The sequence below is a fragment of the Ambystoma mexicanum genome, chromosome 4q, assembly GCF_040938575.1.
Source record: "Ambystoma mexicanum isolate Mex_15411 chromosome 4q, UKY_AmexF1_1, whole genome shotgun sequence".
NCBI lineage: Eukaryota > Metazoa > Chordata > Amphibia > Caudata > Ambystomatidae > Ambystoma > Ambystoma mexicanum.
This window is the reverse complement of record NC_090928.1, coordinates 447,560,353-447,580,961: the sequence shown is the minus strand read 5'-3', so window position 1 is coordinate 447,580,961 and position 20,609 is coordinate 447,560,353. Positions and strand designations below refer to the sequence as shown.

Genomic DNA, 20,609 nt, shown 5'->3' with positions numbered 1-20,609 from the left:
TTAATAGACTAACCTGTGTCTTTAATTGTTGAATCAATTGTTCATAATGCATTGTGTTTTCATGAAGCAAATAGATTTTTTCTTGTACTAAATTCTGGGATTCAACCAATTGCTTTTTTGTCGCCTTCTGAAGATTCCTTTCTGCCTCCAGGGATTTAGCATATTCAGCATTCTATTTAAGCGGGTCACAAAGAACACAGCATTAAAAAATACCCAAGGATCAAATTCAAATTCCTCTGCATCATCCACAAGGCTGTCTGGGGCCGGGGACCACGCTATCTACAACTTGCTCTCACCAAATACTCTCCCTCCAGATCTTTACGTTCCTCTGACACCAACTCTCTGTGTGTTAAACAGCGAGCTGGTGGCCGATCTCTTTCCTCAGCAGGCTCATTCCTATGCAACAGCCTCCCTCTTCCTCTTTGTCTTGAGCTAGATCTCCCCAAATTCCGGAAGCTCCTCAAGACTCTCCTTTTCTCCTCCTCCTTCCCTTCCTCCCTTCTTTGCTAAATGCCACAGTTGCTGAAATTGGTGACCAGGGCCTTTATGTGTCCTCCCGGGTCCTGACCTCCCACACCCAATCGCCTACAGCCTCCACCCCTCCCAGCACTTTACCTTGGCACCCACAGGCCTATGTCACCACAGGTCTGCACTTTATTGACGGTTGACCACTCCACCTATACACTTACAGCTGCTCACTCCCTAGCACTTCCCTCTTGATACACCTAGCACGTAACCCTCCTCCCTTTTCTCTCCTTCTCTCTGCAATTGCACATTCTAAATGCTCACAAGGCCTAGTAGGTCCGCCTCTATCTTTTATGGTTATATTTGTTTAATTCCCATGTCCCCTCCCTGTTGCCCTGTGGGGGCTTTGAAACCCAATTTACTTGATGTATAAACGCCTTAAAAATGCACAATAAAATAAATAAAAATAAATAAATACCTAGCATGCATTGCTCAATTAATAAATGTCACACATTACTACTTGTATCATTCATTCAAGTTTATAGATGCTTTTCAATCCCTTTCAAAACATCTGCTTCACCACTGTGTACGCCACCTACTCACAGGTACCACTTATGGAATATTTCTTAAATATGGTCAATTATCAAACGTATTAAAAAGAGAGTAGACTAGGTCCAAAAAATATACAAACTATCAGCTTATCCGGAACTTGCCCGTTCATGGCAATGTAAAAAATAAACAATCTCCACTATGAATACCAAACACCAACTACTACTGAGAGTAGTAGTAGTAAAATGTATTTGTAAATCACAAACATAACCAGAGAAAAAAGCCTGTTTCAAGGCCTGGAACAATAAAAATTAATTTTTCTGCATCTCGCTCGTAGACAGGTAGAAAAGGAACTCTCTAATCACCCTGCAGGAATGTAGCATGCAATAGTTTGATGGGATCCTGAAAACCGAAGACAGGAAACGGTCTCTCTCACTGGCACAGAGCTATGCTTTTTGTGTTTCCGATATTGATCACTAACCTAATATTATAAACTGAACCTGACAACTGGATTGCTGACAGGGTCGTCAGATCAGAATAGTACCTTGGAATAGCAGCACTCACCAGATTTCAATTCCAGCAGTATTACTAGCAAGTGCTCCAACAGCTCGGTACCGGGGAGCGAGCGGTAGAGCCCAAGCGTCGAAGTCCTTGATAACAAAGAAATTGAAGAATAAATGTCAGCTTTGAAGCCTATAATCGAAATCTGGTGGTCGAATAAATCAAAGCCATGACTATCAAAATGGCCCAGCAGGTAGATCATATTAAAGAAAAAGAGAAACATGTTAGTGCTACAGAGGATAACTACGAGACTGCTGATACAAAAGTAGACTGCAGTCAGAGAAATGTAAAGCTTGAAGATCAAGAAATTTGTGTAAGAAGATATAAACTCAACCTAGTCGGCCTTCTGGAAGGGCAGAAAGCCAAGACTCAATTGGCTTCTTCAAGGCTCCATTCAGATATGTGCTCTGGAATGCTGATGTGGATGAAATTACTATTGAGAGAGCAGATCGAGCCCCGGTCCCCATTCCCGAAAAGGGAGAAAGTCATGAGCTATAATAAGGAAATTCTAAACTACCAAACCAGGCTAACATTATTAAGAACCTTGAAGGCTCTAACAGAGGCTAAATGGGAAGGATCTGTACTAAAAATACATCAGGACGTTTCGGCCAGGGTTATCCTGCAAAGAAGAAAATTTAACAAGGTGTATGAGTAAACGGAATCAACTTCTATTTAAAGTGTGCAGACCGCTTCCATCTAAAACATCAACAGGCATGGCAGAGCTTTGACAACCCATAGGATGCCCTGATCTACGGAACCACAATATCTCTTCAGTCCCACAAACTTACTTGATGGAACAAAAGCCTCTCACCTTCCCCCAAGTACTCCCTGGCTAGCCATGGCACATCTAAATGTTTGCACCATTATCCTATGCCACACAGCTCCAGAGGATACAGGAAGGGTCCAGAAGTAGAGGACAAAGGGTTATTCCATCCCCAGAACAAAGGGCAAAATCCCTTAAAGGCAACGGGTAAGTCCAAACCTGGGTCCCGAGCCTGCTGGGCCTAGAGAGCAAAGCTACACTTTACTGATGGCACCCAATGAGGCCGAAACATGTCTGGGGTTTCTTGTCGTTTTGTGCAGAAGGTAGGTGACCAAGCAGTTCAGGCTCGTCTGTCCCCTTTGGAGTCGGACCAAGCCTGATTTGCACATGGTCTTTCCGCTTACTGTGGCTTGGCAGGCTGAAGAACAATGTCTGGAGCACTGTCCAGAGCAATGCCAGAGGTTAAGAATAATTCTAAACCTTCCAGCCCTCACCTCGTTTGTTTTGTCAAAATCCCAATAGGAGCCTGTGGTGGCAGCGGGTTCAGTTGGAACCTAATCACGTTGAATCTCTTTTCTGGGACATATTGTGCAAGGTTTTGTGGCAGGGAATAGTGCTATACCCAATACAAGGCTCTCGAAACAGCCAAGTCTCTGCGTTTTAAGGTAATAGATTCATCTACCTCTGAGCACCTGAAGGGTTTACTACTAGCCAGCTATATTGTTATGTTTGATCTCAAATTTGATACTTGACTGGATGATTTTCTATTGCTCTTTTCTGTGTTCGAACCTTTACCTGCCACTAATTTGCACTTAGAAACTTCAACTAATTACTCTGCTGTGTTTTGTTTATTGTTACATTTCTACTATTCAGATTTATTTGTAAAGTAATTACCCTAATTGCTAAGTGATTTTTCTAATTACTTATCTCAAAACCAACACTACCAACGGTATGTCAAAGCCGAAAGGACATTTTTACATCTTTTATTTCTTTCTTTCACTTTACTGTATTACATTTTTGACCAATAATCTTATTAGGTATAACTGATAAAGTATACACATTTTCAATCTACTCTACTACCTGATATTTATTATTGGAAAATAAGATTTTCATCTCATTATTTATTTATTTATCACATATCCTCTTATACGGATCCAGATTATTTGAGTTGTTATTACCATTCTAGCGTATAAATTCATAATAATTTTTAATCTTCTCTCTATGTATCTTTTCCTATTTTCATTCCCATCCTTTCAATCACTGTTACACTCACCTGATATCCCCGGGGGCGTCTGGAAGGCTCTGAGATCTGGAACCCTTGATGCGTAGATATACAGAGCTGAATAATGAATCTGCAATTACAGAAGAGAGGATTTGTGATAACTGGCTCTAATGGGTGAATCTCCCACCTCTCTCTGACCGATTCCCTTCCCACTGGGTTCTTTTCTCACCTTAGTTATTTGTAGGGTGAGCTATCCGTCCTGCGTTTCTTGTGCAGGGGCGCTTGACATTTATTGGCAAGCTGCCCGAGTTGCTTCACTGGTACAGTACGCCTTCCTTGGGCCCAGGCCTGCTGTGACCCCGAATCTGCTGGTAGGCAGGTAGGTTTGTTAATTGTAAGTCTGTTCTGTTTATGGTGGGAATTCGTTAATGTCTTTATCTCCTTCTTTTCGGGTGCGTAGGTCTTGATGCTGGCGTGCCGGATGGAGAGGCACGTTTCTAAGTAAGAGAAAGGGAGAAGCACAGCACCTTTATTGCCTTTTGAAGCTAACCTGTGTTTTCTTGTTCTTCTCCTCACAGGCCGCTGTAGTGCTGTGAGTGGATGAGAGCGAGATGAAAAACAGGCCCCCGGAATCCGCTAAGGTAGTACAGCGCTGTGCGGTTGTTTAATATTGAAAGCAAACCTCAATATGTCTCTTTTCCTTTGCAGATGTCGCTGTGGTGCTCCGGATTGTAGCGTGGTGGAATTCAGGTAAGACTGATGGAATTCGATGTTTTGGAAGCGCGTGTTCTAATATTGTTTTTCTCTTTCTCGTTATTGCAGGTCGCAATGTTCGAACAACAGCTGTTGTAGCAGTTCGCCAGAAGTCCTTAAGCTAGTACTGACATGTGAGTGATGTTTCTTCTTCTCTCGGTTTCTACAGATTGCAGCCCAGTTGAGATGCTGAGTGCTGGATGGTGTTTCCTCAGGTAAAACAGAATAAACTTGTTCTTGCAGGATTACAGGAAGATGCTGAAGACCAGGAGCTGGACACAGTGAGCGTCACGCTGCTGGTTGCAGAATAACACGAAGCATGTTCTGCAGTCAGGGTGTGGTTTATATAGCCCAGGTAAAGTAGTACCAGGGAAAGTAGTTCCAGGACTGCCACACTCAAAACACTAGACCGCATGGCTTGGTTCTTAGTACTAGACTGTGTGGGTGCTTCCATGTTGGATTTAAAGGCCCATGTACATAAATGGGACCTAGTTTGAACAGCCCTTCCTTCCTACATATGAGCCTGGTGCCAAAGGCGCCAGGACTGGCTCCAGGAACCCTTTTGCGGTGGTTTTAAGGCCCTCAGGGTTCTGGTGGGAGCCTGATTATGTCACAGCTTGTGTCCCCTCACAGTGGTCATGACAGCACTCCCCCCCCCCAAGGCCCCTCTCATGGTATCCTTCCTGTCCGGTCCGGGTTTGGTGGGGTTATCCAGGTAAAACCTCTTAATTAGACGCGGTGGGTGAATATGTTCACTTGGTTCCCAAGTTCTGTCTTGAGGCCCGTACCCTTTCCAGTCCACTAAATAGTATAGCTTAGATCTGGTACGTTTCGAATCCAGGATGTTTTTAACTTCAAATTCAAGCTCTCCATCAACTAGCACAGGTTTTGGTGCTGTTAAGACTCAGGTTCCTGGTTGTACAGGTTTTACAAGTGACACATGGAACACCAGATGAATTTGCATGCTTGGTGGTAAAGCTAACTTGACGGCCACCGGATTTATCACCAATTCGATGGTATAGGGTCCTAGATATCTTGGACGAAAGGTCCGGGTACCTTTTATGGGCACGTTTTGATGCCAACCACACTTTGTCTCCAACTTGGTAATCAGGAGCTTTCTTTCGATGCCGGTCCGTGAATTTCTTTTGTCTGTCTTTGGCTTGCAGTAAATGTTCATTTGCCCTTTTGAAGGCTTGGGTTATGCTTGTGTGTAGAGTCTTTACCGCTGGCATTTCCAAGGTCGTGGGGGAGTCTAGTGCAGAGGTATTTGGATGTCTTCTTTATATTGTGTAGAACGGGCTTTGTCCCGTGCTGGTGTGTATGGAGTTATTGTATGCGTATTCCGCTATCCATAACAAGTCTTTCCAACTCTCTTCCACTTGATGCAGCATGCAACGTAGATACTGTTCTAATGTCTGGTTTGTTCTTTCTGTTTGTCCATCCATTTGGGGGTGATGGCTAGTGGATAATCAAACATCAATGTGTGCCATGGTACAACATTTCCTCCAGAAGTTGGATACAAATTGGCTTCGACGATCTGAGATTAGGACTGAGGGGAAAACATGCAGTTTTATAATCTGTTCAAGAAATGCTTTTGCCAGACTGGTAGCGTTAGGAAGTCCTTTGAATGGAATGAAATGTGCCATTTTGAGAACAGGTCTACAACCACCAGAATGGTATTAAAACCTTGACAGGGAGGTAAGTCCGTAATAAAATTAAGAGAAAGAGTATGCCAGGGAGCTGGTGGAATATCCAGTGGTTGTAGGAGGCCAGCTGGTTTCTGTTTTTGTGATTTATTCTGTGCACATATCCCACAGGATAGAACGAATCGAGCAATGTCCTTACGCCAGGTTGGCCACCAATAATTCCGTTTAACCTTGGCTAGAGTCTTAGCAATTCCGGGATGGCCTTCGATCAGGGAATCGTGATAACCAGACATGACCAATTCTTGCAGATCTTTACTTGGTTGATATAGTCGTTCCCTGAAGTAGGGTAATCCATCCAGAACCGTGTAATGTTCATTTTGGGAATTCCATTTCTGCAAGATCTCAGGGTTCATTAAGGTTCGAATCTTATCTTGAAGTTCACTCACAGTCAATGTGGTGGTGACTCCCAGTAGTTTATCACTTGGGATGATGGCAACAAGGTCCAGGGTACTGTTAGTTTTCTCTTCAACACCCATACGAGACAAGCATCGGCCTTCCCATTCCGGACTCCCGGTCGGTATGTTATTACGTAATCATATTCTGCGAAGAATAGAGCCCACCACAACTGTTGTGACGATTGAGCTTTTGCTGACTTTAGGTATTGAAGATTTTGGTGATCTGTGATTACTGTGATGGTATGTCTGGCACCCAATAGATACTGCCGCCAGGCTTTGAAGGCTGATTTTATTGCCAACAATTCTTTGTCTGTAATTGCATTGTTAAGTTCTGCTGGTAAGAATTTACGTGACCAAATGGCCACGGGGTGTAATTGGCCTGTCTCTGGATCTCTTTGAGAGAGAACTGCTCCCATAGCTATGCTGGAAGCATCAGTTTCCACTACATAGGGGAGATCAGGGCGAGGATGTCGTAGAATTGGTGCAGAAGTGAATCTTTTCTTGAGGTCTTGAAAAGCCTGTTCCGTCTCTTGAGTCCATTGGAATTTTTTGTTGTTTTTTCTCAGTAACGATGTGATTGGGTGGACTATCCGTAAAAAAATGTGGAATAAATCGGCGATAAAAATTTGCAAAGCCGAGCATGCTTTGGGTTCCTTTAAGTGAAGAAGGTGACGGCCAATTAAGGATGGCATCTACTTTGTGTAAATCCATCTTGACTCCCTTTGGCGAGAGAACAAAACCGAGGAACTCAACTTCGGGGACATGGAAGGAGCTTTTTTTGAGTTTAGCATACAGCTTGTGCTGGCAAAGTTTTGCAAGGACTGAGCGAACATGTTCCACATGCTCTCTTTCTGAGGGGGAATATACCAGGATGGCGTAAATATAGACCAGGGCACAGACATCGATTAATTCCCTTAATACATCATTCATGAAGTATTGGAACGCTGCGGGAGCGTTGCACAGCCCGAAAGGCATTACCTGATATTCGTACAGGCCATACTTGATGCGAAACACGGTTTTCCATTCATCCCCTTTCTTAACTCGTACAAGGTGGTATGCTCCTCTGATGTCTCGTTTGGTGTAGATTCGGGCATCCTTGACTTGGTCCAACAGTTCCAGGATAAGGGGCAAAGGGTAGCGTTTTTTTACTGTGATTTTATTAAGTGTGTGGTAATCGAAGCAAGTCCTCAAATCTCCTTCCTTCTTGGGTACGAAGAATAAGGGAGAGGCTGTCGGTGACTTTTTGACGGGCATATAAACCCATTAGTTTATAGGTTAGCCAGGTATTGATCCAGATAGGACTTCAAGTGGAGATTTTCGGTTTCCGTAAGTGCATAAATTCGACCACCAGGAACCTGTGCGCCAGGTATCAGGTCGATCTGACAGTCATAGGGCCTATGTGACGGTAATGTGTTAGCCTGTTCCTTCTGAAAAACATCTTGATAATCCTGATATTCTTTTGGTAAGGTGTCCATTGGTTTCGCAATCCCCGATGCTATTCCTTGAACAGATTTCAGGTTTGGCTGTGGTTTAGATTTCGGGTAGCAAGCGTGGGCGCATTCGTCGGAAAGGGTCAGTCTCTTTGCACGCCAGTCTATGTGGGGATTGTGAGTTACTAACCATGGCATCGCTAAGATCAACCGGAACTGAGGAGCTTTGATGAGGTCAAACGTGATTGCTTCTTGATGTCCATCCTGACACAGAAGGGTTAATTCTGTTGTGCATTGAGCTACTGGTCCCGAAGCAATTTCTGTACCGTCAACAGTAGTTACCTTTTCAGTTGTTGGTTTTGTGCATAAGGGAAGTCCCATTTCTGTTGCCAGATCTCGATCTATGTAATTACCAACTGCTCCGCTGTCTATAAATGCCTCTATGGCATGCATTCAGGATGGTCATTGGTGATTGATCAAGGGTACTGGTAGGGCAAAATGTGAGGTCTGTGACTCATTCTTCTCATTGTACGCCCCGATGAAACAACGTGGTTCTTTTATCTTCTGGCCACCACGCTTCTACAACCAGTCTATTAAAGGAGGCAATATAAGTCTGCAAATCTTGATTCCCTTGGCGGAGGGACAGGATTTCGTTATCAAGAGCTTGTCCATGCAAGTGTCGAGCAAATAACTTTTCCATCTCCTGTTGAAAACCCCTGAAGTTCTGCCGTAAAGGGTCATCCCGGCTCACTAAAGGTACCGACCAGTCTGTGGCACTTCCACTCAAATATGATAACACGAAGGCCACCCTCGCCTGGTCATTTGGGAAAGCCCCAGGGCTACAAAGAAAATGAAGGCGGCTCTGGTTCATGAATGTTGCGTACCTTCTGGGGTCTCCATTAAACCGTTCTGGTGGTGCCGGTGGTACTGCTCCCGGCAACGTTATCTGTACTGGATTGACTGATGAATGTAGCGACGGATGGGGCGAATCCGGGCAATGAAACCTGCCCAGCCTGTGTTTGTAGTAGCTGTTTGCGTAGTTCATCAGTACGGCCTTTTGTGACTATTAACTCTTGTCTTAGGGCATTGGTTTCCTGCCAGGCTGCGTGTACCTCTGCGCGTAATTGTCCCAAAAGCTGGGCTAACTGATCAGTTTCAGATGTCTCCATGACGCCCAGGTGGATAAGGTTTAAAGGCTTTGTGTTCTGTTACGCTCACCTGATATCCCCGAGGGTGTCTGGAAGGCTCTGAAATCTGGAACCCTGGAAGCATAGTTACCCAGTGCTGAATAATGAATCTGCAATTACAGAATGGAGGATTTGTGATAACTGTCTCTAATGGGTGAATCTCCCACCTCCCCCTGACCGATTCCCTTCCCACTGGGTTCTTTTCTCACCTTAGTTATTTGTAGGGTGAGCTATCCGTCCTGCGCTTGACATTTGTTGGCGAGCTGCCCGAGTTGCTTCACTGGTGCAGTACGTCTTCCTTGGGCCCAGGCCCGCTGTCATCCCGAATCTGCTGGTAGGCAGGTAGGTTTGTTAATTGTAAGTCTTTGTTCTGTTTATAGTGGGAATTCGTTAATGTCTTTATCTCCTTCTTTTCGGGTGCGTAGGTCTTGATGCTGGCGTGCCGGATGGAGAGGCACGTGTCTAGGTAAGAGAAAGCGTGAAGCGCAGCGCCTTTATTGTCTTTTGAAGCTAACCTGTGTTTTCTTGTTCTTCTCCTCACAGGCCGCTGTGGTGCTGTGAGTGGATGAGAGCGCGATGAAAAACAGGCCCCCGGAATCCGCTAAGGTAGAACAGCGCTGTGCGGTTGTTTATTATTGAAAGCAAACCTGAATATGTCTCTTTTCCTTTGCAGATGTTGCTGAGGTGCTCCTGATGGAAGCGTGGCGTAGCGCGATGGAATTCAGGTAAGACTGATGGAATTTGATGATTTTGGAAGTGCGCGATCTAATATTGTTTTTCCCTTTCTCGTTATTGCTGGTCGCAATGTCCGAACAGCCGCTGTGGTAACAGTTCGCCAGAAGTCCTTAAGCTAGTACTGACAGGTGAGTGATGTTTCTTCTTCTCTCGGTTTCCACAGATTGCAGCCCAGTTGAGATGCTGAGTACTGGATGGTGTTTCCTTAGGTAAGACAGAATAAACTTGTTCTTGCAGGATTACAGGAAGATGCTGAAGACCAGGAGGTGGACATGGTGAGCATCATGCTGCTGGTTGCAGAATAACACGAAGCGTGTTCTGCAGTCAGGGTGTGGTTTATACAGCCCAGGTAAAGTAATACCAGGGAAAGTAGTTTCAGGCCTGCCACACCCAAAACACTAGACCGCATGGCTTGGTTCTTAGAATTAGACTGTGTGGGTGCTTCCATGTTGGATTTAAATGCCCATGTACATAAATGTACACAAAATAGTTTGAACAGCCCTTCCTTCCTAAATATGAGCCTGGTACCAAAGGTGCCAGGACTGGCTCCAGGAGCCCTTTTGCAGTGGTTTTAACGCCCTCAGAGTTCTGGTGGGAGCCTGCTTGTGGCACAACGTGTGCCCCCTCACAGTGATCATGACAATCACCTTGCAATTCGAATATCATTTCTTGTTCCAGTTCAGTACATTTCTTGTTCCTCTTTGATCCCCTCCATGTACGTGCTGTAGAATTACCCATGCAAAATAGTCAGGCTTAAGGTTGTGCCATTGGACCCGTTACCATTTCCCTTTTCATATAGCTTATGTGTCAATCATCCTGGTTTTAACTGATCTTTCTGTCATTGCAATATATTTCAACCCACAAGGGCCTGTAATGCAATAAATGACAATTATTGAATTGTAAATGGTAACATTCTTTAACCCCTTAAATGCTAAGGATGAGCTATCTCATCCTCAACACTAGGCTTGGAGTGCGGAGGATGAGATGGGTCGCACTTTTAAGCACTTGTGTTTGTGCGATCGCTCTAAATCCAACCCCCAGGCTATGTGAGGAGGGTGATCCCTCCTCACGGCCCACGGGTTAGATTTCATTCAGTTCCATGTCAGCGTGTGTAATGTGCGCTAACGTGACACTGAATGGAAATTCACACACCGCAGCCATTTTCGGCTGTGGCATTGAAGGAGAAGGTACGTTTCTCCCTCGATCTCTAGAATCATTATGCCATTTTGATCGAGGGAGGTGTCCTTGGCAAGGGGAGATTCTCCCCTTTCCAAGGACACTTACCTTGAAGCATTGCTAAGTGCAGATCACTCAATCCACACCCAGCAACACCACTAGAGCACCAGGAATGCTTTGTTTCAAGGGGGTGGGTGATGCTTAGTTTATAAGCGGCCCTCTCCCTTCCCCTGCATAATGTAAAACATTTTTTATATATATTTATTAATGTAAACATTTTTACTTGGTGGGGGGCGCTAGACCACCAGGGATGTGTGCTATGAAAGGGGGGGCATCTCCCCCTCCTGCCCCCAAATGGATGGGGCATGTTATTTTGCCCTCCCTTGGGGCAGATTGGCAGTGTCATCTGCAAATCGTTTTTTTTGTGTGTGTTGATGTTGATGTGTTTTTTGGAGGGGCGCAGCCCTCTTCCCCCTTAGTGGATTATTGGCCAGTGCTTTCACTGGGGGTGAGGGGTGGGAGTGTTTTTCTTGTTTATGGGAGGAGTATGTGGGCAGCCAAAAAAGAATGCTGGCTGCTTTGCATAAAAAGAAAGTGCACTGATGAGCACGGATCGCTCACCACAAGACCACCAGGGATTCCTTTTTGAAGTGGGGGGCTGAGGGGTCCGCTTAGTATACAAGCAGCCCTCTCCTCCTCAGCCCCTGACCCTCAAACCATGGGCATTGCCTTTTGCCTACCCTGGGGGCAGATGGGCAGAATAATCTGCTGATCTGCCCCTAGAGAGGGGCAAATCTTATTAAAAAAATGATATATGTGTAACAATTATTGTGCTTTGTCTGGGGGTCACTAGACACTAGACATGTCTTAAATGAAAGGGGGGTGGCCCTATCCCCCTCGTGCCCCAAATGGATGAGGCATGTAATTTAGCCCTCCCTCAGGGCAGATTGGCAGTGTAATCTGCCAATCTGCCCCCCAGAAAGAGGCAAATGTGTTTTTTTTACTGGGGGGCTGACTAGACCACCAGGGATGTGTTGTATTAAAGGGGGAGAGTGGCCCTCTCCCCTCCTAGCCCAAATGGATGGGGCATGTCATTTAGCCCTCCCTGCCAAACCATAAAGGGGCACAATGTTTGTTTGTGTTACTTACCACTGTAAAGTGGTTGGATTGGGGGGGATGCGGGGTTGCCACTAGAACACCAGGGATATGGTATTTGAAGTGGGCGGAGCAGTCCCTCAGGCCCCAAATGTTTTTGTAATTTTTGTGCCACTACATACTGATTTTACTGGGGGTGGAGAGGTGGTTTATATGTTTTTTTTTTATTTTTGATTGTGGGATGAGTGTGTGGCCAGAAAAAGAAGGATGCTGGCTGCTTTGCATTAAAAAGAAATGCATTGCTGGGTGCGGATCGCTGGATCCGCGCCCAACAATGGCACTAGACTTTCAGTACATGAATGAACTCAAGAAGAAACGTAGGCATTCTCTGCAGCATGCGCCGTAGAGGTGCAATATTCAAAATCTTCCCATGCTGGATAGTAAAATGATAAATGCTTTCATTTCAGAATTTTGCATACTGTGAAAGATAAGTACCTATTAATGCTTCACTTACTGCATAATTGTACTATTACACACAAAACATAAAGAGACCAGAATGCAAACAAATGGAAGCATATATAGGGAAAGTAAAGTATGCAAAAAAACTGCAGCATTACCAGAAAGTGTTCATAACCTAACTAATTAACTTCATGCACAAAAAAGATTCTTGTGTTTCAAGATTCCTTCTTCTCCTATGTAGATGTATGATATGATGTAACTGTACCCTAAGGAAAGTAGTGTAAGAACATATGAGAAGGGTATGGTCTACAAATATAGTACTTTTTACTTTTTTGATTCCTGACTGACAGTGAAGAAATTAGGTATGTCAGTAAACAAAACAAGAGGCTGCACATGTGATGTCATCAATTACATTTGTGATGTCATCTTTGATGTCCTGGGTATTAGTCTTAGCAGTGCACTGTGGTGCAGCGAGTTATGGTTGCTTAGCTTACCATAACTGGCAAATTTCAGGGGTTTTTCGGTTTTACTTGTAACCATAACGTCCCTTTAACAATGTTTTTTCACTGAATTTCATAGGTTTTTAGTAGCGCAACTTAACCATAACGTCCCATTAACTAAGTTTTTTCACTGAATTTCATATGTTTTTAGGAGCGCAACTTAACCATAACTTACCTTTAACAAAGTTTTTTCACTGAACTTCATAGGTTTTTTGGAGCGCAACTTAACCATAACATCCTCTTAAAAAAGATTTTTTCACTGAATACAGATATAGATAGCATGAATTTGATAGGTTTTTAGAAGGATTGCCTTAGTTTATATACATGTAACATAGAATATACTGAACCCCCTGTGCCACACTAGTGGTTCTGATGTCCGCGGACCGTGCGCATATCCGTGGACGACTCGGTCAATATCAACACTATCCAAAAACCCAGGGGGTATCTTACATTGTTGTATCATGCAATAAAAACACTGAACATGTTCAAAGAGCAGCATCTAAATAAATTACATTCAAAAATAAATAAGAAGTGCAAACTGTAGTTCAATTACATAGCATATGGAACATAATGGAACATACCAAAAAAAAATAACATATGCCTCCAGCAGAATTACCTCACAGAAACTGCACAGCAAAAATCAACAGCACACCTACGAAGCAGTAACAGCAAAACTAAAAAACAAACTGGTAAGTACACTACATTAATTCCTATATTTATAAACTTTCTGTACTAGGGTACACTGAAAAAAAAAAATATTTTTTTACAGAGAAATGTCTAGTACTTTTGAATGGCTAGAAGAAAATTTTCCTCACGACGGAATGAGTGAAAACAGTGATACTAATGGTAGACACTATACTTCTCTAAATAAACCAACTAATAACCATTATTTTATGTGTACTTAACATATATATTTTTTAACACAACATACAGACAATAAGTATAATACTGAAACAGACCCCTGGAAAAATCATCTGCAGCGTTTAGAGCAAATAATTGATCTATTAATGACCAATTTCATTATTTTGAAAAACTTTGTAGAGGACCATATAAAGGAAAACATGAAATATCACTGTCCCACATGTACCTGTACCCCTTCTCCATGTCCCAGCCAACCATCCCCAAAAAAATCCCCATCACGAAAAACGGTATGAGACTTCAGTCCCTTCCTCCCCCACCATCCAACATGTACAAACCCCTTATTCCCCTTTATTTGTATCAATGTCTACTTCCCCCTCTCATAATTTTTATATTTTTATACAATAATAAAATATTATGTCTGTTGTAACTATATTCCCCTGTGTCTTGTTTTTTTTTTTAAAAGGCTGTTAGGGTGGCCGCAGACAGTGTGGGTGTCCGGAATGTCTGCAATTAACCAAAATGGGATGTCCTAAGGACATTATACCTGTTTGCACTGTACGCAATCAAAATGGAGGTGTCCGGAGGACACTAAATCCGTCTGCATGTCCGCAACTATTCAAAATAAGGTGTCCTTAGGACATATCCCCTGTTCGCATTGTCCGCAACTAGAATGAATATGTCCGTAGAACACATGGCCCATCCGCCTATCTGCAAAGTTGTGACGCACATTTAATTTGTTCGGGGACCTGAACACTGTCCGTAGAACACCCGCACGCATGCGTATTACACCCTTGGGCCCTACGAACATTGCGCCTGTCCGTAAGTGTCCGCTGCACGTGTTTTGCACTTTTAATTAGTTCGGGGACACGAACACTGTCCGTAGAACACCCGCACGCATGCGTACACCAGAACCTGCGCATTTGGTGTCATACGGACACCTGTCCCTTTCGCGAACGTGTCCGCGACATCATCATGTGACCGCACCCACGCTTAGCATGGGTCCTTGTTTGTGAACATAGTCTGGGCCCCCGGACACCTGAAAAGTGCTTTTCTGAGCAATCCAATGTATTTTCCTGTGAAGGTTCACCCTTGCACATGTCTCAGAGAAAGCCCCTAGCGATCTACATACTTTTTGGAACTTTTTGAGCCCTTTTTGGGTGTTCGCGGACAGCAAGAGTGTCTGCGAAGCGCACCCCTATAAAAGGCCACACCACAGAGCTGATCCTCATTCTGCTTATGGATTTCCAAGCAAGACACAGCATTGCTGGACATTGATCCTTGGTGGACCTGCTTTTGCTACTGCATTAATTCCTTTTGGAAAATTCCTAACAGCTGTCCTGATGGCATCCATGGCTGCTGCTGGTGCTACTTCTGTCTCAGAACCACCCCCAACCCCTCCACCACCACCACCACCTCTCCAAGGGCCTGCAGCAGGGAACAGGTGTGAGGATGCAGAGGAGGATGAAGAGCATGACGAGGATAAGGTAGTGTAAGTCCCTACTACTAGCACTCACTGTGGATCTTGGGTGTGGAGGTAGTTTGCCAATCTTGATGGAGTACTGAAAGCTCGTGCAAACAAGGTGCGCTGCATTCAGTGGCAGTTGGTACTGAGTCGTGCAAACCAGGTTTGTACAGCTATGGCACTACCTCAATGAAGTGACACTTACGGTCGTTCCACAGTAGGGCTATTCGTAAGGTTGCGATAAACCTAGTAGGTTGAGTTCCTATGCAACATCCTGTTTCTGCTCCTGCCACCACAAAAGGCACTCCTGTGGGGCAGTGCATCCATCCAGCTGCCTCGCAGGCCATACGTGATGCTGTAGACCCTTACCTTTCAAAGGTCACAGTATTGTGTATGTACTACGACACAGTTCTCTGCAGGGAGGAGGCCCTTCCAAGTGCTTTCGAGGCTGCGGTCTGGGAGCATGAGAAGGAATGCCACCTACCAGATTAAGGCCCACCCTACATCTTCCTCTTTCCAACTGCACTTTCCTATCCCTGTGGTTGGTGCCCCTTCCTTACCCTCCCTTCCCTTCTTTTCCTTATGTGTCATGTCTGAAAAACTAAAAAAAAATACAAAACAAAAAACAAAAAAAAGGCTCTTTTCAGAGCCGCCTTTCACAGTTCAAAAATAGAAGTGCCAATGAAATGCTGCAGAGCCCTGTGCATTTTTAGAAGTCTGCGGATATTTAACATTTTTGTGGTGCTGCCCTATCAAAACCATTGCACTCTTCTCCAGAAGGACGTGGTGGCTCTGAAAAGGACCTTTTTTGTGGTGTTTTTGTGTGTTTCGAAAACTTAAAGTGATCAACACCTACTGGAAAAAGGATTGCTATGATTCCAAAAAGGGTTGCAATGCATTTTGTATATTTTGCAGAAAAATCTGATTGCCAGCATAAGTAAGATGTACTCCATCTCTGCGAAAAATGTGTGTACTACGAAACATAATATTTTCATTGTGAAAAGAGGACATGCCAACATCTCTCAAAAAGGCACAAACCCAAATAAAAGGTGAGAAATAGGAGGAGAAGTAAGTTGGCGAGGCGACAGAGAATATTATTGATTTCTGCACCAGTGTGTGCACAGTAGTTCCGGAGGGGCAATCAGCAGGTCCTGATGCCCTGCCACCGGGACACGCTTAGGCAACTGTCATGCAACCACAGCAAATACCTGCACTAAATGCAGTGGTATAGCCAGGTCCGAGGACCTAAGGTGTTCTGAGGCTTATAAAGCTCCCCATTGCACATCCCTCTTATACCCCGTCTGCGACGTGGGAAGGCACACCATATGGGGAACCTCCATGCAGAGAAGGGGAAGATCCCTACTTACTGTGCAAGTACCCTGAACTCCAGGTGATTTGCGTAACTTGGCCAAAGAATTCCCCAATACCAGGGAGCAATCTCAATATTTTATTGAATAGATTCTTACTGTTATACACTAATCATGTTTGGGATGATATGAATCAGCTTATGAGGGTGATTATGCCTTCAGAGGTTAGGCAAAGGGCGCAATAGATTGGAGTGAATCAACGGTGGATTATTTGGACCGTTGAAGATAGTATTCATTCAACACTCTGGTACTGCCAAGTGCTAATTATTTTGCCTCTGGCCAGCTACCCAGCATAAGATGATTTATAGGGCGGCAAAATAAACCTTTATCAGAATTGGTAACAGTAGCAAAACACTGTCTAGCATGCCAGGAACAGAAGAAGGAAGATTATTGAAAATAAACATAACCCCTGTGTTAGAAAACTTACAAGGGAAGGTAAAACCTCCCGTGGTAGGGGAGGATCCTGTGGCAGGTGTAGGCACAGGGGAGCCCCAAATCCAAACCAAAAGCAGGGACAGTATATCCCCTGATGACATGGAATTACTGTAAATAATGGGACACTGGAGAAATGAATGCCCCTGCAGACCCCAGCAGAACAATCTTCGTAATGCACAGGAACAAGGTCCATTCCCGAATTCCAATATGGGTGCACGGAATCCCTTCCCAAATCCCATTGAGAGTACACCAGGTCCCTTCCCAAACCCTAACACTCCAAATTTAACTCCTAACAAACCGTAACCACCCTAATTCCAGTGGACGGATAAAGTCTATATATTCAATGTGAGATACAGAGACATCCTGTTCCCTGTTTGATAGATATAGGTCGAGCAAATCAGCGACTCAAAGTGCCAAAGATTGCCAAGAGCAATGCCAGGAGTTAAGATGTATTCAAACTTTCCACCCATCAAATTATTTGGCCCCCACACGTAAAACAAGTATGATAATAATGATTAAGCACAACTAGTTTGGTCTTTATTGTCCCACTGCAACTACTTTTCATTGTAACACCCTTCTATTTGTTTACACTACAAAATTGATCAATCTGCCAAACCTTTTCCTGCCGCACATCCAGCTCCTGAAGCAGCATTTTTATATTACAGGTAGACTTTATGCAACTCCCTAAATGCTTGTGTCATGACCACTCTGAGGGGGCAGAAGTTGTGCCACAAGCAGGTTCCCAACAGAACCCTAAGGGCCTTAAAACCACTGACAAAGGGCTCCTGGAGCCAGTCCTGGCGCCTTTGGCACCAGGCTCATATGTAGGAAGGAGGGGCTGTTCAAACTAGGTCCCATTTATGTACATGGGCCTTAAAATCCAACATGGAAGCACCCACACAGTCTAGTTCTAAGAACCAAGCCATGCGGTCTAGTGTTTTGGGTGTGGCAGGCCTGGAACTACTTTCCCTGGAACTACTTTGACTGGGCTATATAAACCACACCCTGACTGCAGAACACGCTTCGTGTTATTCTGCAACCAGCAGCGTGACGCTCACCGTGTCCAGCTCCTGATCTTCAGCATCTTCCTGTAATCCTGCAAGAACAAGAACAAGATTATTCTGTCTTACATGAGAAAACACCATCCAGCACTCAGCATCTCAACTGGGCTGCAATCTGTGGAAACCGAGAGAAGAATAAACATCACTCACCTGTGAGTACTAGCTTTAGGACTTCCGGCGAACTGCTACCACGGCTGCAGTTCGAACATTGCAACCTGCAATAACGAGAAAGGAAAAAAACAATATTAGAACGTGTGATTCCAAAATCATCGAATTCCATCAGTCTTACCTGAATTCCACCGCGCTATGCCACGCTTCCATCCGGAGCACCACAGCAACATCTGCAAAGGAAAAGAGACATATTCAGGTTCGCTTTCAATATTAAACAACCGCACAGCGCTGTACTTACCTTAACGGATTCCGGGGGCCTGTTTTTCATCACGCTCTCATCCACTCGCAGCACCACAGCGGGCTGTGAGGAGAAGAAGAACAAAACACAGGTTAGCTTTAAAAGACAATAAAGGCGCTTCGCGCTTTCTCTTACGTAAAAACGTGCCTCTCTATCCAGCACGCCAGCATCAAGACCGTCATACCTTAAAAGAAGGAGATAAAGACATTAACAAATTCCCACCATAAACAGAACAAAGACTTACTATTAACAAACCTACCTGTCTACCAGCAGATTCGGGGTCACAGCAGGCCTGGGCCCAAGGAAGGCGTACTGCACCAGTGAAGCAACTCGGGCAGCTCGCCAACAAACGTCAAGCGCCCCTGCACAAGAAACGCAGGACGGATAGCTCACCCTACAAATAACTAAGGTGAGAAAAGAACCCAGTGGGAAGGGAATCGGTCAGAGAGAGGTGGGAGATTCACCCATTAGAGACAGTTATCACAAGTCCTCGCTTCTGTAATTGCAGATCCTTTGTGCAGCACTGGGCAACTACGCATCCAGGGTTCCAGATCTCAGAGCCTTCTAGATGTCCCCGGGGATATCAGGTGAGCGTAACAGCTTGTCTTACAAGTATAATTTCATCATAGTGAATTTATTTTCTGGCTCGTTAGAAGCCTACCTCTGTAAAAAGCAGATACCATCACCATAGCAAAAAAGGTGTTAACAGAATGAATTCCCCTCATCATTCTCCTACCTCCCAAAGATAGTGACTGAGTAACCCACTTCACTCGCCAGCTGATAAGAGGTATCTACAAATCTGAATATCAACCATCAGCTGTGTTATACACATCAACCCCAATCCTGCGGTATTGTAGAATGCTGCAATGGTCATATTAAGATGTGATTGTCAAATATTTGTCAGGAGACTGGCCTCAGATTGCGGAAGCATAACTTAAAGTACTGAAGAATTGTCAAGATGAAGTGATGGTGGTTATCTAGCAATATCAATGTAACATGTTTAGAGAATTGTGGAGTCAACTGTCAAGTAAAAACAGAATGTGTCATGCAATGTGCACAGACGTGTCATAAAAGCACAGATCTTTTAGTAGGACAGAAATAGGCCTGAAATAATTTTGGCTGGTGGTTTGTAAAGAGGGAAACGAGAAAGTGAAAGGAAAACAAATGATAAACAGCTACTGCACTTTTAGGCAGACTGCTTTTACGTGAAAATCTTTAGGGAGTGCCTTTCTTATTAATACTCCTTTTCTTCACTTGCCTGCTTCAATGCACAATTATATGTTACATTAACCGACTATACCCTACCACAGCTGAACGTTTGTCTACTAACAATACTATCACTTTGCACTGTCTTGCTGATGTCACTGAATGTTACAGTATGTTCTGTATTTACCACTTTACAATCTAAAACCTAGAAAAGAGTGTTGAAAATGTAAATGGGGGAGACTCTCCTGAATTTCCTTGAAAAATTGGATCCATTCAGGACCTGTTTCCTGAAGCGCTTTGGCTACTGAACTAAAGGATTTCTAACATGACCTAACCCAAATTGTAGTTCTGTGTTTCCTTTATGCGACAGAACCCTTATTGAGGCAATGGCCAGTAGAGTTGATGCAACATCTATGTTGCTAGAAAAAACATATACTCCACTGTCCAATCTCCCTAAATCCACTATTAAAAAAAAAAAACAAAGATTGATGTTAAACTCCATGCTCGATACCTTTCATGTTTAATAATGCTGTTTTTATTATCACTGATATCAATGGCACTCAATAGGAAGAGGCTTTGAGGAATATGCATAACCAGATAGTTTAAAAAGGTCTCGCACACCACCTGGCCAGCAATAGCAAAAGTGTAGCCTTTAAGAGAGCTCTTACAGAATACCTTCCTGTGCTCATTCCTTGCATTTGTAGAATTGCAATCTAAAATTGTAGTCTCATGTGGCGCTGTTGAGCAGTGAGAGAAATGGCTGCCTAACCGCTGAGCTCTGGAAACCAACATATATCCTTCAGACATCTTGC

General features: G+C 44.1%; 1 protein-coding gene across 5 annotated transcripts in view; it reads right to left on the bottom strand.

Annotated features, from left to right (window-relative positions):
* LOC138467780 (dynein regulatory complex protein 9-like) overlaps window positions 1–20,609 on the bottom strand; it is a 960,790-nt gene that overhangs the window by 418,189 nt on the left and 521,992 nt on the right. For 4 of the 5 annotated variants that reach the window (XM_069608026.1, XM_069608024.1, XM_069608027.1 and 1 more), the window contains exon 4: window positions 14–172. The exons of the other annotated variant lie outside the window; for it this stretch is intronic. In XM_069608026.1, coding sequence (XP_069464127.1) covers window positions 14–172 — 159 coding nt within the window. The remainder of the gene's footprint in view (window positions 1–13; window positions 173–20,609) is intronic. 5 annotated transcript variants of the gene reach the window in all.